This window comes from Pseudopipra pipra, chromosome 7 (genome assembly GCF_036250125.1).
Source record: "Pseudopipra pipra isolate bDixPip1 chromosome 7, bDixPip1.hap1, whole genome shotgun sequence".
In the NCBI taxonomy this organism is placed as follows: Eukaryota; Metazoa; Chordata; class Aves; order Passeriformes; family Pipridae; genus Pseudopipra; species Pseudopipra pipra.
The window spans coordinates 34,058,020-34,074,109 of NC_087555.1; the positions used below are offsets into that span (position 1 = coordinate 34,058,020).

General features: G+C 41.0%; 1 protein-coding gene across 4 annotated transcripts in view; it reads left to right on the forward strand.

Annotated features, from left to right (window-relative positions):
* The window catches only part of THSD7B (thrombospondin type 1 domain containing 7B), a 310,487-nt gene extending 294,694 nt beyond the window's left edge, over nt 1–15,793 (forward strand). For all 4 annotated transcript variants that reach the window (XM_064661604.1, XM_064661605.1, XM_064661606.1 and 1 more), the window contains exons 22-29: nt 854–999; nt 6,058–6,217; nt 6,558–6,731; nt 6,810–6,905; nt 7,973–8,055; nt 9,035–9,227; nt 12,779–12,866; nt 14,599–15,793. In XM_064661604.1, the coding sequence (XP_064517674.1) occupies nt 854–999; nt 6,058–6,217; nt 6,558–6,731; nt 6,810–6,905; nt 7,973–8,055; nt 9,035–9,227; nt 12,779–12,866; nt 14,599–14,680 (1,022 nt within the window). In that variant the 3' untranslated portion in view covers nt 14,681–15,793. The remainder of the gene's footprint in view (nt 1–853; nt 1,000–6,057; nt 6,218–6,557; nt 6,732–6,809; nt 6,906–7,972; nt 8,056–9,034; nt 9,228–12,778; nt 12,867–14,598) is intronic.
* Nucleotides 15,794–16,090: the final 297 nt, after the last annotated feature.

Consider the following 16,090-nt stretch of genomic DNA (forward strand, 5'->3'; position numbering starts at 1 on the left):
ATCTCTTCCTTTTCTCTGGCTTAGCAATTACCACTCGCTTCTGCCTTGTTGTCTGTGTCTGCCCTTAATGCCCAGACCTTTCAGTTTTTAACTCAAATCCACATATATTGAAAGACAAGGCAGAAATTTTATGTCCAGCACAATCTTCTGCATTCTATTGCATAAGGGCTTTTTCCTTTCCACTTTTCTTTTTAATTGGAGCCAGAATTCTAATTGAAACATTTTGAGTGAAAACATTCCTGGACATAAATGGACAGCAAAGGAGACGGAAATGGAATTGCTGTAACTTTAATGAATATATTCAGTTTTATTAGTTCAAAAGTAGTAACATAATTGCTTTTTCCATTCAGTGGCTGAAGAAGTTTTCACCAATAATAAATAGGATTTTAATGGAAATGGTAGAAGTGGTTATGGATGGTAATAGCCACTACAGTGTTTGCAGTTTTCGAATTAGGTCCACATAATTGTTCATAAAAAGAAAATTTCATTTGTTAAAAATCTCTGGAAACATATTGAATACGTGGTGGTAGAAATGCTGCTGCCATAGGAATTATTTTCTTGTCATATTTAATAATCAGGATTTAGTCAAGTATTTAAATGTGCTGCATAAACAAATGCTGTATTTGGAAAACATACAAAACCGTGTTTTAAAAAGTGCGCTTGAAAATATCAGTGGCTGCATTACTTAGACTTAGCAATCGCAACCATATTATCCAGTCTTCCCAACTAATTGCTTTTTGAGCAGATTTTAGTGGTGGGAAATGAGCTGGCAATGCTGATAAATTACAAAACCTGTCTCTCTCTCTCTCCCTCTGTCTGTCCTTCACCGTGTGTGTGCTCTCCCCTCGCCTAGGCCAGATGGTGCGTGGGCGCTCCGTGGTCCTGCGGGCAGCGGGCGAGGGCCGGCCCTGCCCGGAGCAGCTCACCCAGCACAGGAGCTGCCCGGTGAAGCCCTGCTACAGCTGGCTCCTGGGGCCGTGGTCTCCCTGCAGAGTCCAGGTACGGCTTTCCCTGGTGCTCCCCGAGGGCTGCAGGGGCTCCCTGTGCCTGGGGTCGACCACAAAACCCAGTTGGGGCTATTGTTCACTGTCTCTGTGGCTGGTGAAGGTGCTGATAAGATCCACAGGGAAGCAGGGGAAGTTCAGGAGTGGTAAGTCTCTGCACCTCATCTTCCAGCCATCAGCAACCCTTCATAGATAGCAATATGGGTTCAAGTACCATAAGCTTATAGAACTATTAAAAGGGATTTATGGAGTGAATGTGTTTGAGTGGGCATAGATATGATGACCTATAATTTAATTATATAAAACAACTCTAAAAAGAAAATAGATGCACTAGATATCAAGAGAGCTTAGCCTTTTTATCTTTTTTATTTCTTTTTTTTAAAAGTACTATATAGAAGGTCTTCCCCCACCAGGTCTCCGGTACAGTAGTGCAAGTTCTTTTATGAGAGGCTGGTTTCTACTTTTTCTGTACCCTGGCTATCTTTTTAATGATCTAAAAATGTCTGGATTCAGTTCTGATGTGCTGTCCCTGCACTTGGCACCTCTGCGCAGCACTGGAGCCATCATTTTTTCACTGTCAGTGACTTGCATCAGGCTTGAATTGACTTTTTCTTCCCCTCTGTGCTTTTTCTTCTCTCTTTATCTGTTAGATCACATTTCCAATATTAAAACATATTAGTTGGTAACCCAGTTTAAGCAGAGGTGAATCTTTCACAGTGAGGTTTATCAGGCTGCTTAAATCTGGTTTTGCTGAAATGGAGGTGAGAGAAGTGTGGTTGAGTGGAAAAGTGCCCTGTCTGGTCCCAGGGGACAGGACCTGTGCCAGATCTGTGGCTGCTTCTCCACATTATACCATGTAAGAGATTGAGGCCAATAATGCACATAAAGACACACATGCCTTGTGTTTTCTGCTCTGCCCCCTCCCACACTGCCAATGCCTTGAATTCCTATGTGGTTTCTAAGTGTGGTAGACAGACATGTAGTGAATATGTGAGTGGCACAATAGATACCCAGAATTTTCCCACGTTTTCACACATGAAATCTGGAGCATGACAGTCTTTGTACAGTCCAAGATCAGAGAAACAGAAATATATTTGTATTTTCTATAATCGACTCATTGCAACTAGTGATGTGAATATGGTCCTTGTATATGCTGCATTCAGTATTTATTTATGTATAACATAAATAGAACAAAATGATAGCATCATCTGATAGCTAATGTAAGCAAATCCTGTTAAACATCAGGGAACAGACCTTCAGCCATAGGAGCTAACATAGCTGATAAAAGAATTAGTAGGGAAGCTGAATTAACACCCTGGCTCACTCCAGATAAATAACACATTGTGCAGATTAAAAGTGAGCTCATCCAGAACCCAGCTAAATTTCAGCTCAGAGCAAATAATCACAGCCTCTCCTAACCCAGATATCATCCCCACATTCAATGAGATAGAGTCTGCTTCTCTCCTTAAATTACCACTATGTAGCTTCTCTACCCTTTACTTTGTTTTGGAGAGGAGCCATTCTATTCATGTTCACTCTCTCTTTAATGAGGTGCTTAGGAATTAAATGTAGTTCATAAATACTGGGTGATTTATTCCTGTGCTTTACTGGAAAAGAAGCTTAAGCCAGCGTTCTAAAGAAAGCTTTTAGAAGTCCTGTTTTCAAGGATGCTTTGTGAAATAAGGTAAATGCATCCTATGGTAAGACCAAAATGCATAGTGTGAAAGTGTCTTCCTGTAATAAATAAAAATGGGACGACTAATTATAAGGCCAAAATATTTTTTCCTTGTATTATGAGATAACTGGGACTGCATTTCCTAGTTGTAGAAGGACTGTTTTATGTTAAATTGATTTCATGTGAATAATTAGAAGTGTCTGCATGTTTAGGAATAGAGCCTACTATATGTGTTCTGTGTTGATTGTCACAGTATGGAAATCAGTGCGCTGGTCTCCAAGTAATTACACATGTCCCAGCCACACCTGCTGGTGGCATGGGGCATTTCTGCTGTGTTCAGAGGGATGCACAATTTGGGAACTGGTCAATACAACCAGTCTTAAAGGGTTACAGGATATTAGTGATTATCTTCCTAGAGCTGAAATGGTTTACCCTGATTAGCTTAAAAAACAATTTTAACAGTGGCTGACACTGTTGATCATTTTTTCCATTAAAGGGATGTAAGTGAAGTAGCTTAGGCATTATCAAACACCAGCTGGCTGACATTCCTAAGGAGACTAAAAACCTTTCCTTTCTAATGTGTTTTAAAAGCACTCCCTTAAATGTGATCACACAATGTTCCCTCATTAGAGAAGACTTTTACCTGATTAAATGCTTATCAACCTGTGAAAGCATTTGCCCAATCAACTCTTTACCTAAAATAATTGTGAACATATGAACCCCAGCAAAAGCCAAAAAGGGAAAACTTTTCTTAAAGGCACATCTGGGCAAAGCATCTCACTGGGGCTGTTATCTCCTGTCTTATTAGTGTGTTATATGTGGGTGATGTGGGAGGTTTGTGGAGATGCTGCCTTACATTAGTGTGTTGCTGAATTCCAGAGATACCTGGCTGTCAAACACAGTCCTGGTATAAACCTTTTCCTTACTTTGCCAGTGGTGGTTGGTTCAAGGAGAGTACGAGGTGGAGGCTCCATACAGGTGCTGGTGGAGGGGCACGTATGTCCTGGCTTTATTTAGGGAACCCAGGAAGGGTTCTGCATCCTCTGTAGGGTCAGCATAGAAATTTTTGCAGCCAAATGACAGAAATCCCCCCTGGAAAGCAAATTCTAATGTATTTCCCACAAAGAGATCATAACTCAAGAGGCAAATCCCGGCAAACCTCAGAGGATCACACCTTCCAAGAAAGAGCATTTACAATACAAATTTGTTCTCCTGTGTTTTGAATATGTGATGGTTTCCTTGGCAGTTCTCTGATTAGCAGCTATTCCCTGCATCCTCAGTGTGCCATTGCTGCCGTGAACTTCCTCTGGCTCCACTATTAATTATCCTCTATTAATTAGAACTTCAGGTGTATAATTTTGGGGACATGAATAATTTTGAAGTTGATAAGGAAGTTAAGGCAGTGCTCCTGCATTGCTTAAGACCTTTCCAAATATACCAAAAAGGATCTCCTACTGTAAGTGACAGGGTCACATTTTATCTTTTAAGTGTGTTCAATTAAGGTCTTGAAAGAAAGCAAGCAAATGGAAGCCACTGTTAAAAAGCAAACCTTGGTCTTTGGGATTGTTTGACAGTTCACAGTTTATATTTATTTTTTATTCTAAATATTGAAATATGAATGTAGTTTCAGTATTGCGTGATATAAAAAATGAAGAGTGTTGCATGTGGACTTTTATGAGAGACTTTTACTGAAAAAATTGTTTTGATCTATTTATATCTCAGTATTCTTATTACTATTTATATATTGATATGTACATAAATATATATTGTTTATAGAAGAAGAAGAATAATATTTTTGAAAACTTCTTTTGTCCTCTCCAGTCATTTAGTCACTCTTTGAGCCACTTTGAACTGGAAATGCTGCAGTTTGATTAGTGCCCATTTCCCCCAAGAATTTTCTTCCATCGTCTTCTGTTTCCACCAGCCATTTCTAAGCACTCTAACTCAATTGACAGCTGCATGAGTTATTCACACACCATTAATCTCAGACCACAATAGAGGCTTCAGTGGTGAAACAGTAATTTAGAACAGTAAGTTACATCCTGACTTAAGTGAAACATGGTGTTAAAAACTCGGAATCTGGCTGCATGTAGTATATCTACTTTAATCTCTAAGATGCTTTTGATTAGCAACTTCTCTAAATCCAGCTAGTTATGCTCCTATTTCCATTTCATTGTGGGTCTGCAACAGAAGGGATGGAGAGAGTGAAAAGCAGCCAGGTATGTGCAGGAGAGCCATTCTTGAGATTCCTGCTATTGAATCTGCTGCTGGGTGAATGCACTCGGTAGGAGCCATTCTGTTCTGCAGATTAAGTCCATTATTTAAAGAGAATCCACTGCCAAGAAATCCAAAGGAGCACGTCCCTCAGTTATATAAAAGCAATGTTTCTTCCTTCTTCTTGAGTTTTGTTTACTGAATTTTGTAAAGTGGCATTTCCTCAAGGCTTCAGGTGCACATTCTTAAAACATCATGCAGGTTTAAGGCATCCACCTCAACAGCATTGAAGCTCTGTTTGTCAGATGAGAAGGAAACAATTCCAGCCTCTAGAAATAGCCTCAGCACTTCAGCTCTTGCAGCATCCTCAGCCCTTGACCACAGCTTTAGCCAAACAGTATTGATTTTGCAGTAAAGGAAGTCATCTTCAGCAAGTGGTTTGGTATATGACTAAATATTTCAGAACTGGGCTCGATGAGCATGGAGTGGCTCAGATGGAGCCTCCTTTTGTTTGTTCAAATGGGGTTTAGTGCTGATAGGTGATGACTGGCTTGGGTTGATGTTCTGCTGGAGTGTGTGACTCAAGTTGGGGATCTCATGTCTGCTCCAGAAGTGGTCGTTCCCTTTAGAACATTACACAGCCAGCCTAATGCACAATAACCCTGGCAGCCCAGTTAACTGTCCTGGAGGATTTTTGTTGTTGCAGGGTTTAAACCATGTAAGTGCTCTTCTTGGTCTGCATCATCAAAGGAGGGTAGAGGAAATGTCCCTTCCTTATGGGCAGGTTCTGCTTTTGGCTTCTTTAGAGAAGCCGAAAATGTTTGTGTTCATGTAACTGGGCATTAATTAAGAATCAGGAAATGCACTTGCTCGAGTAAAAGGCATGAGGGGCTGACCCCAAAGATGGTATTAATCCTTTATGGTACCCACCTCTTCCCCAGTTTGAGTTACATTTCCCGCACTTTTTTGTCTGGCTCTGCCTCTGCCTCTGAGCTTCTGTCGAGATGTGTACAGAGATTTGCATAACTATTGCAGGGGATACTACAGACATCCAAAGGCCAACTTTGTATCTTTGAACACTTTTTAGTTGGAATCAAATGTGTTTCTTTTGTCATCTGCTAATGTCAGTGATGTGTGCCTCTGTTCCCTTTTATCATTTTATAGGGTGGACAGTGTGGAGATGGATTGCAGGTCCGCAACCTCACATGTGTAGTGCATGATGCATCTGTTTCTGCTACATCCAAAGCAGTAGAAAATGCATTATGTGGTGAGCTGCCATCGAAAGAGAGTGTGCTGCAGTTACCCTGCTCTGTGCCTTGCCCAGGTAAAGTCTTTGGGAAGTCATGGTGCATTCCTGCCTGTGATAGCTGTCTGAGACGGATATGCTCCTGTAGCTCCGAGTGCTGTCAGCTGTTGTAGTAAGAATTTGTGCTTCAGCAGATCAGGTAAATGCTCACTCTGCTGTTTCTAGACCACCTGAAAAAGACTTCCTTTGTTTTTTGAGAAAATGAGATTCCCCGTGAAGCAGAAAATCCGAATATTGCATACCTCTGGATGACATACCTGGGATATTTCACTGTTGAAACGGTTGTATGCTTAGGTTGTCCTTGTCCTTCAAGGATGATTCTTTTTGCAAACCTGTGATTTATTCTTTCAATGTGCAGGTGACTGCCACCTGACAGAGTGGTCAGAGTGGAGCTCCTGCGAGCTCACCTGCATCAATGGCAGGAGCTTTGAGACAATGGGGCGCCAGTCTCGATCCCGGGCGCTCATCGTTCAGTCTCCGGAGAACCAGGAGAACTGCGCCGGGCAAGAGATGGAAACTCGGCCTTGCTCAGGTAGCTTGGCTTCCTCCCTTTCAAGAGTTTATTCTGGATTAGTTGCAAGGTAAAGACTAACTGATGTTGATATTGCAGGAGGGAAGTGTTATGACTACTTGTGGAAAACCAGCCTTTGGCAAGACAACGTTCGCACAGTGTGGTGTCAGCGCTCGGATGGAATGAATGTCACAGGTATCTCCCCGAATTGCCTCGCACGATTATGAATGAAATGTCTCCAGCCAGACTTCTCTTTTTCTGCATCTGTTGCTCAGAGGGAGTTGGACATCCTTCCTCACTCTTCCAGAGTTTCAGTCTAGATTTGTGTATAGCAAAGACAGATGGGAGCTTACCAGCCTTGCTGTCAGATCAGCATCACGCATGTATTACATGGGAGTATTTGGGCTAGTTATCCTTACTGTTGGGCTGCTCACAAGAAGAAATAAGTGTACACATCCTAGAGGGCTGCCTGGGCTGACTTGCACAACCCTCAGTGAAACCTTCCTGTGAAGAGTAGAAGAGAACATTGCACGTGTGGTAGAGACCCCACCTTCTGTACCTCTTCTTCCTTTCAACATGCAGGAGTCTCAAATCACTCAAACTGTGAGGTTCCTGCTATCACTGTGACCTACAAATTCTGCCTGTGCAGGATGAAAAGGGAAATTCATCAGAACTTTGAAGCTCTACGAGAGATTGACAAAGGCAGTAGGGCTTGCATATCCACAGGGTCTCTTTCAATATGCACAGGGTGAATGAGGAGAGAGTAGAAACGAAAATGCAGATGTTTTTATCTAGTTCTATTTATAATGACCGGTTAAGATAATAACAAAAATCTTATGTGCAAAGGTTGCCAAGTATTTAAGAACTCATTAACATATTTTTGTTCCTACAGAAGCACAGGCTTCCCTGAGTGAGGATGGGCAAAGGCGTTATGTGGATTATGTCTTCTTATGTAGATAAGACATTAATGAGGACACAGAAGATCTGCATCTAATTCCCCATTCTTTCCCTAACTTCCTTTGTGGCCCGTGGCAAATTGCTTATATCTCTATATCTCTGTTCTCCATTAACAAGATGGGTATTATAATAATTCCCTGCCCTGTTAAGGCAAATTAATTAATATGATGCCTACAGATATTATGCTAATGTGCATAATAGACTAGTATTTAACTATATAAAATAAGTAAGCAAGCACTTCTCACACTGTGGTGATCCAAGTCAAAGAACATGCCCTTGAAGGCACTCAGTATTGTCTTTTCCAGGAGGGTGTCCTCTTCGGATGAAACCTGCGGAAGTTCGGCACTGCAGCCCGGCGTGTAGAAAACCCTTCTCCTACTGCACGCAGGTAATTACTTGCTGCAGATTACAGTTAGGAAATTAGTACTGCAAAATCTAATCAATTAGCATCTGGATCCTAAATGCATTCCAGGACCTAGAAAATAGTTTAGTGTGTCCGTGGTACCACCTCAAGGAAGTTGTGGGAATTTCATCCTGGAAGGAAACCATAAACCGGCACAAACGAGTGATGGAGTGTTTATGTGGTGTTACAGGTTTGGGTTTGTTCTGTGGAGGGGTTTGGGGAATCTTGGTTTAATTTTATTGGTTAAAATTTCATTGAATGCTGTTATACTCTCCCATAGAAAATGGACTGTTTAAAACTTCTGTAAAAGAGGAGATAAAAGAGTCAATCACCTGTTTGGATCATAACCAAGTGTATGTATCAAGACTCTCAGAAAGACATTATAAAGTAATTAGCAAAGAAAAATAATACAAAGAAGCTGTTTTAAGGTAGAAATCCATAAAATGGAGTATCTATTTAGCAAACGACAGACTTCTAAAAAAGCTCTTGACCAAACTGCTTAGACTGATCCAGGACAGTGAATATTTGGCCACAAGAAAGCTTCATTTTAGATAGCCCCGTGAAATACTCGAGTGGAGATACAGGAGGAGGGTTTGGGTCTGAAGGGGGATTGTTTCTGTTCGTCTCTTCTAATGCCCAGCGGGGTCAGTGGGAAAATTGTTACCAACGAGAGGAGTTTGCCACAGATTCCTGTTATTAAGCCTGTTGTGATGAAAATGTTTGTATGTTGGGCTTCTCCATAATTACAGACTCTTTTTCAACTCTATTTCCCCAAATATGTTTGGCTTTTTTGAACTGAAATGGGTTTACAGGCACCAGTTCCTGGGTGGTTTGGCTTGGTTGTTGGTGGTGAAGTTGCACGTGCAGGTTATACCTTGCAGTTTCTTCGTGGTTTCCCTACAGTGTGCACTGTTCTGTGAGGGGGCACTGTCTGGTTTAATGCTGAATTCCCTTTTATCTCCAGAGAGGAGTCTGCGGTTGTGAGCGAGGATACACAGAAGTAATGAGATCAAATGGTTTCCTGGATTACTGCGTGAAGGTACCAGGTTTAGAAGATAAGAAAGCCGATGTTAAGACCATTGCTGGAAAAAATAAACCTGTCAACTCAAAAATGCATGACATTTTCAAAGGATGGTCTATTCAACCTTTTAATCCAGGTGAAAAACTTAAATATGAATGGAATAAATTGTCTTTAAAATGTTTCTGTAGAAGAAAGGTACAAGCTTTGTAGATCATAACATCAGAGACTGTGTCTGGGAGCTGCAGAGCAGCCTCCCAGTTTCTGACTCGTGTGCTGTCTTTCATGCCTTTGTGCCTATTCAGAGGAATCACAATCTCTTATGTTGAGAGATAGCAAAGACAGAACGAGGCAATAATGTTTTGCAAAAGTATACTCCTATGTGATTTGGGGGGATGCTTAGAACTATTATCTGATGATGTTTCTAGAAGGTAATATGTTTGGACTAGGAAAGATATTGATCACCAACGCTTGAGAAGATTCAGAGCAAAAAGTGCTTAAGATTTCATTAAACAAAGCATTGGTTGTTTCTTGTTGTATTTCAAGAGTATATGAAAAGAACAGGCTAAAAAGTGTAGAGTTTAGAGTTTAAATGTTAAAGTTATGGCATTAAAAACACCCCAAAAAAGCAGGCAAGCTGCTGTGCCTGAGCAACTCATCCCAGGTGGATCTTTGACATCCACAGCATAAAATCCTTCCCAGATGGAACCGTGTACCGGATATGCCCAGACTAGTCCACAGGACTAGTGCTGTAGTAATAGCTGATTCCCATTTTGACTGTTGTTTTGAACATGAATTCATCCAAAACAAATTTCTGAAATGCAAACAGGGCTTTAAAATGGGAAGCAAACTCGTCAGGTGCATCAGGTTTTACCGAAACACATTTGTTCTCCTCGTCTTCTAAAATACTGGCAGTGCAGTCTTCCCTCTCTCCTGGTACCTGACGCTGCATTTGTTTGCAATTAGTTTCTAATGAACACAAGACTTTGGAAAACATGTAACAAAACGTTGTGTTAGGGGGATTCAGGGAGCCATAATTCTGTCTGATATATGTGATCACACTTTGAATGTTACATTTACATATTTGATCTGCATACAGTAGTTAACCTTTGCGTTGACAGTCTCTGGGCTCAGAGAGCTCAGTCCAAAGCCTTCTAAAGTTGTCTGGTTTTCGATCAAGCCCTTCATCCAGAAGCCCACGCAGTTCAACATCAGTTTGAATCACAGGTTTGGGGTTAATTGCCATTTTTCAGCATCCCTGGCCTTCTGTAGGCTGTCTAACTTGGGTGTCATCTCTTTGGCTGGTACCTTTATGGGGTTAGAAAAAGAGAGGGAGGTGTAGGTGGATGCTGCAATCCTGTTTTTAAATCAGCATTCGAGTCTGTAGCCCTGAAATCTTCTAGTGGGCTTGACCTCAGTGCAGCATCTGGGAACCAACTCTCCCCCTGGGACTGTAACAGAAATAGGGACTAGGGAGCTTTTACAGAACACGGTGTTACTTAATTTTAGGCCAGAAATGTTATAGAACCAATATACAGGAAAGGAATAAAGGTGCTCCATGTGTGTTAAATGTATCACCAACCCCATGGCATACTGCAGTAAACTCTTCAGTCTGTGTGTGCTCTTCAGACCCCAGCTCAAGGCTGGTGCTCTTCAAATCACTCCCCTTTGTCTAACTTCATGGCAAAATATGTAATTACTTGCCTTAAAGAGGCTCTCAAGCTCCCTAGTCTGGGGGTTTGCAATAGTTAGTGCTGACTCCGCCAGGAAACTACTGTTGCCTACGAGTTCTGCTCTTGATAGCAGGTCTGTGGTGAATGCTCCCTGTATGGATGGCATTTTCCACCCTGCAGCACCACAGTCCTTGACATTTGTGTATGTCTAAGGACTTCTAGCTGTCAGTGAAAGCACATGTGCCTTTCTCCAGGTAATTTGTGATTTCCCTTCCTGTTTACAGTGTGGAACACAAATTTTATTATGATTTAACGAGGCTGATGTTTTTGTTCTTCTAAATGCTCTGCAGGAGTGCACAGAACTGATTTCAAATCAGGCTGTGTTTTTCCTCTCTTTACCACACTCCAGGAGGCAAGAGTTCAGGTACAGAAACTTTTTTTCAAGTAGAGAGGCAATTTAAATAGCATTGCTTAAATTGTCAGATGACATGGTCCAATGCCTTTCTGTTGGGGATGTAGAGCAGAGCTGCCTTCATAGCAGACATGCTGTGATGCCTTTCTGTGGCTGTGACAGTCCCTTTGCAGGGCTGCTAAATGTTTCTTGGCCTTCTCCAGTTGAGAGGGCAACCAATTTCATACCTGGACTTCAGGAAAAAACCCAAACAAACCAACCCAAACCTGACAAACAGAACTCTTCTCACGTGGGAGATAGTCTGCAAGTGTTTCAAGGAGAAGAGAAAATGTGTGAGAGGTACTCAGCCTTTCCACAAGGCCTGGAAGAAAAATGAGAAAGAATGGGATCTGATTAAATGTGTTTCCCTTTGAAAAAAATCGTGATTCAAACGTAAAATGTAAACCAGGCTCAGTGATTGTCCCTCTCACTTGACTGAGTTTGAAATGGCCTCTGCCAAACCGTGTCTGTGGGCACAGCACAGGTTCCTGTTCCTGCCTCCAGTGTGTATTTGCAGCTCTGTTGATGTGAATCAGCTCAGACTGCTGCTGCATGGAAAAGTACCAAACCTTCTCCCCTCAAGGAAAGCTGTACAGGCAGAACAGAGCGAGAAACAGAAATGTCAGTCTTTGAACAATTGTTATTATTAATGCAAAACTTGTCATTAAGGACCTGTGCAGATAAAGTGTTCTGAGACAAGGGAATGTTTCAACAGACTCCAGCCCACGTGTGCATGGAGGGGTTCCTCCAGGGGTCCCTGGTCATTGCAACCAAACAGCCCAATCAAGAGCCTTACCTTGTCTTAAAGCCAGTTATGTCTCCTGCTTCTGTGGCCCAGCCAGAAAGCTCTTTCACAACTTTATCCGTCTTACTGTTACAAAGTCTATTCTTGTTTTTATTCTAAGCTGAATTTATTCCCATTTGTTGCCCAAGTGTTTTCCAGCTCAAAGCAGCTTGTCCACTTGTGCTCACTGGTGTTTACCCCAATTGACCCCCGAGTATTTATGGAGAAAAATCTCACCCCTTCTCAACCTTCTTTTCTTTGGGCTAAACACATGAGATGTTACCTCTGTCTGTCTGGGTCAGCTCAGCATTGAATTGCCTCTGCCAGAGCAGCCACTGGGGCTCTGAAGTGAATGTACCCCAATTATCCTGTGTCCCTGCTCCTTTCTGTGGGCAGGAGCCTGCCTGGGTTGTGTTTCTGTGCTGTACCATAAGCCCAGGCTGCCTGTAATGAGCTATGGGAGCTCAGCCAGAGCAGGGTTAGGAAGTAACACTGCTTTGGAAAACTGGGACGAAGAGCTCAGTTTCAGTTTTCATTGAGGAAAATCTACGGTCCTTACTAAAGTTAGCATTTTGTCTTTAAAATGGTTGATTTTTACAGAAATATCCTTTGCTATCAAAAATATGGGGTTTATGGGTTGTTCCCAGCCAATCCTTGCTGCATTTCCCATCAATGATGCTACTAATTTCTCTTTAATTAATCTCTTGAATTTTTATGTATTTTAGAATAATTTTTTTATGCTCCCCTTTCATCCCTCTGTCCTTTTTCCTCATCTTCAACAGATGGTAAACTGAAGATGTGGGTGTATGGAGTATCAGCTGGTGGGTTCTTCATCATAGTTTTCCTGATTTTTACATCCTATCTGATGTGGTAAGTATGGCATGTATCTTGTCCTTAAATAAAAGCTAGTTTGCTTTTACTTAAACAATCCAAAATATATCACAACACTCTGTGTTGCAGAGATTTAACCCTCAAGGCTTTAGAAAAGGATGGAGATTGGATTACCTGAGTGCCTTCATTTGACCCCTATCTCAGAGTAATTAAAACTCTCCAAACTGTAACTGTTAACGGGCATTATTGTGAAGAAGTTTGGTGGTAATGCAGGGAAAGAATTCTTTTTGGTTATCAGTAGGACCTTTTATTTATTCAGACTTCTGCTGGGATTAGAAAGGGGTTTTATTGTATTATTTAAAAAAAGATAAAGTAAAACTGAAGAAAAGCAAGGAGAATGATTGGATCGAGGAGCTGGCTTCTGCTCAAGGAAGGACTAAATAGAATAGGGGCATTCAGTTGGAAAATGATGTTTGATGTGGGAATACAATAGAGATCTATGAAATCATGAATGTGGGAGAAAAGGGTGCTAGGGAATTTTTATTTCCCACAATAAAAGAAGTAGGAGGCATCTGATGAAATGTTCGTTTAAAATAAACAAAAGATATTATTTTTCACACAGTGCATTATTACCTTGTGAGCTTACTGCTGCTGGGGACTGTGCATGCCAGGAAGATAAATGGATTTGGAGATGGCATAACAGTTCATGGGAGATTGGGTCTCCTGGTGTTAATTGTGGTTTTCTGGATGTACGCTCCAGCTGAGGAAATCCCTAAATAGGATTTTGCAGTGAATATGTCAGGTGGAAACATGTCCTGTGTCTAAAGCTGCTGTTACCAGCCACTGTTAAAGACAGGGTATTGGGTCCTGCTCTACACCAGTGTGTCACTGGTGCTGGGCTTTACTGGGAGGGGGGTTGTCTGCCCTCCTCCAGCGCAGCTGTCTCACCAGGCAGGGGTGATGGGCCTGACTTGGCAGAGCTTGTGTTTCACTCCCTGGTCTGAATATTTGGAAAGGTAATGCCCAGGGATTTGGCCTGAACTCACAAACATTAATGGTGCAAGCTGGCCTGACCCCTGTCAGATCAGGGCAGGCAACAAGAGAGTCACAACTGTGGCTTGACAGCATCATTGCCCTCTTTCATCCAACACCAGTTTATTCCCCTTCATTTTTCTATTCTTTCTCTCAGTCTCTCTCTTTGGTTAGAAGCTCTAATAACCATGTTTGGATGCTGCTTAGGACTTGCAGCTCCTTTATTTTCCAAGCCATGTAGCTCCATTTCTCTGTGGCTTCACACTGGAGGATACAGAGGATTTTTTAAATAACATTACACACTTTTCCATCACTTGAAGGCTGGTGAGGAAATGTGTTTCTCAATAATAATTATTGTTGCTTCAATACCATGCCAAAGAAAAATGAGAATGTCCCACTCCTAGACAGCTTGTGTTCCAATTTTTCTGCGAGGTGTTCCTTGTTTTGTCAGCTGCGAGAAGAGACGGGAAACAAATGTGCTTTATTTCCTCTGCAGACGAGGAGCACAGTTGGCTGCCCGTTTTTGGCAGGTTGTGTGTCAGTACCACACACGTGAGAGCACACAAGGGGGGGCCATGTGGTCTGTGTTAGAAGTAGTCACTGTTCAACAGCATCACCCAGTTATAAAATTAAATAGCCAGTGTGGGATGTTGATTTTTTTATGGAAGTTTGGGTTTTGATGATGTTTCTGAGCTTATTACAGTTTATAATTTTGTCTTCTGAAATGCTTTTCTTGCAGCAAAAAAACGAAGCAGCATCAAAGCCCTCCTCCACAGCAGAAGCCTCTAACCTTGGCCTACGATGGAGACATTGACATGTAACATGTAAAAGAAATCCAAATCTAGACATCAACTGCCTTAACTGCTTTCTTTTTTGGAACTCTCCGACTTCTCAGTTTTTTGAGGAATCTCCTGATGTGTAATATACTGGGCAGAACAGAAGTATTGCAAGCTTAAAACTTTGCTATTTCTTTATTTAAAAAAAAAAAAAGGAGTTAAAGCTTGGATCCTGTGAAGCTTTTCTGAAAAGACCAGAAGATACAGCTCTTCCTGTTGAGCAATGGGAATAAAAAAAAAAAAAAGAAGAGAGAATCTACAGACATCAAAAGGAATTATCTAAAAAAAAAAAAAAGGCATGACAATCCCAAGGAAAATGTGACATTTACTGTAAATGACAAGTTTGACACAGCATCATTATGCACTATATTAGTGCAGGGTTCTTTATTCTTCACATACTTCAACAATGAGTTTTCTAGTGTTTACATTTCGTTCAAAGACTTTAAAACCAGATCATGTATTTTGAGAAATGCAAGGAAGAATGAGTTGAAGTGTCTGAAGTTATCAGGTTTTTTAAAGTTTCTTCCTTCTTATCCTGTTTTCTAGTCTGGAATATGATTTTGCTTCATTTCCACCTACAGGACAGAATAAGGATTGTTATGAAAAAGCATAGGTGGTTTCTTAACCAAGAATATTTTTTAAAGAGTTGAGTAGATAGGTGTTTTAATGAATGGCTAGAGGAGCTGATTGTTTAAAAAGTATTTTAAATTATATTAAACCATGTAGATACATTATGGCCAGTTTAAATTGTTATTCAGTTTAATTAATACAAACTCTGCTTTTGTATTTAAATTTTCTTATCTGAAATATTTATAAATTCCTTTTTTTGAATTTAATTACCTGACCTCATTTAATATACATCAAACACAAATGCAGTTTGTAGAAGGTCTTGCTTTTTTAAATGTTTCAGAACCACTGAGAAGTTACATGTCGTAAAATTCTGGGAACATTTGAAGAGGGTAAGTGTTTATAATAGTGTGTGTTGCAAGTAAGAAAGTGCCATCTTGTGGTATTGACTTGTATTTATAAGCAAATAAAATGCTAAAGAGAGTGAGAAAATTGCTTCTGGTATGTTGCATTAAATGTGTGTAAACAACACGTGTTATTAGTCCTTTACTGTGTCTGAGAGTGGAGTTGGATTCCAAACTTTTCTGGCATATTTTGTGCTGCAGTGATTAGTGAAAAAGAGAGTATAGACAAGTGCAAGTTGGGAGAATAATTGCAGGTCTGGAGAATGGTTATTTTTAACTCAATGCTGCTGCTTATTCCAATAATGAGAAGAGAAAAAAAGAATTGTTTACATCCCATCACCTGTGTGGTCTATTCCAATCTGCAGCTACCTGGATCATCACAAGAGGTGGGTGTAACTGGGGCAGAAGGCATTGCTCATGTTGT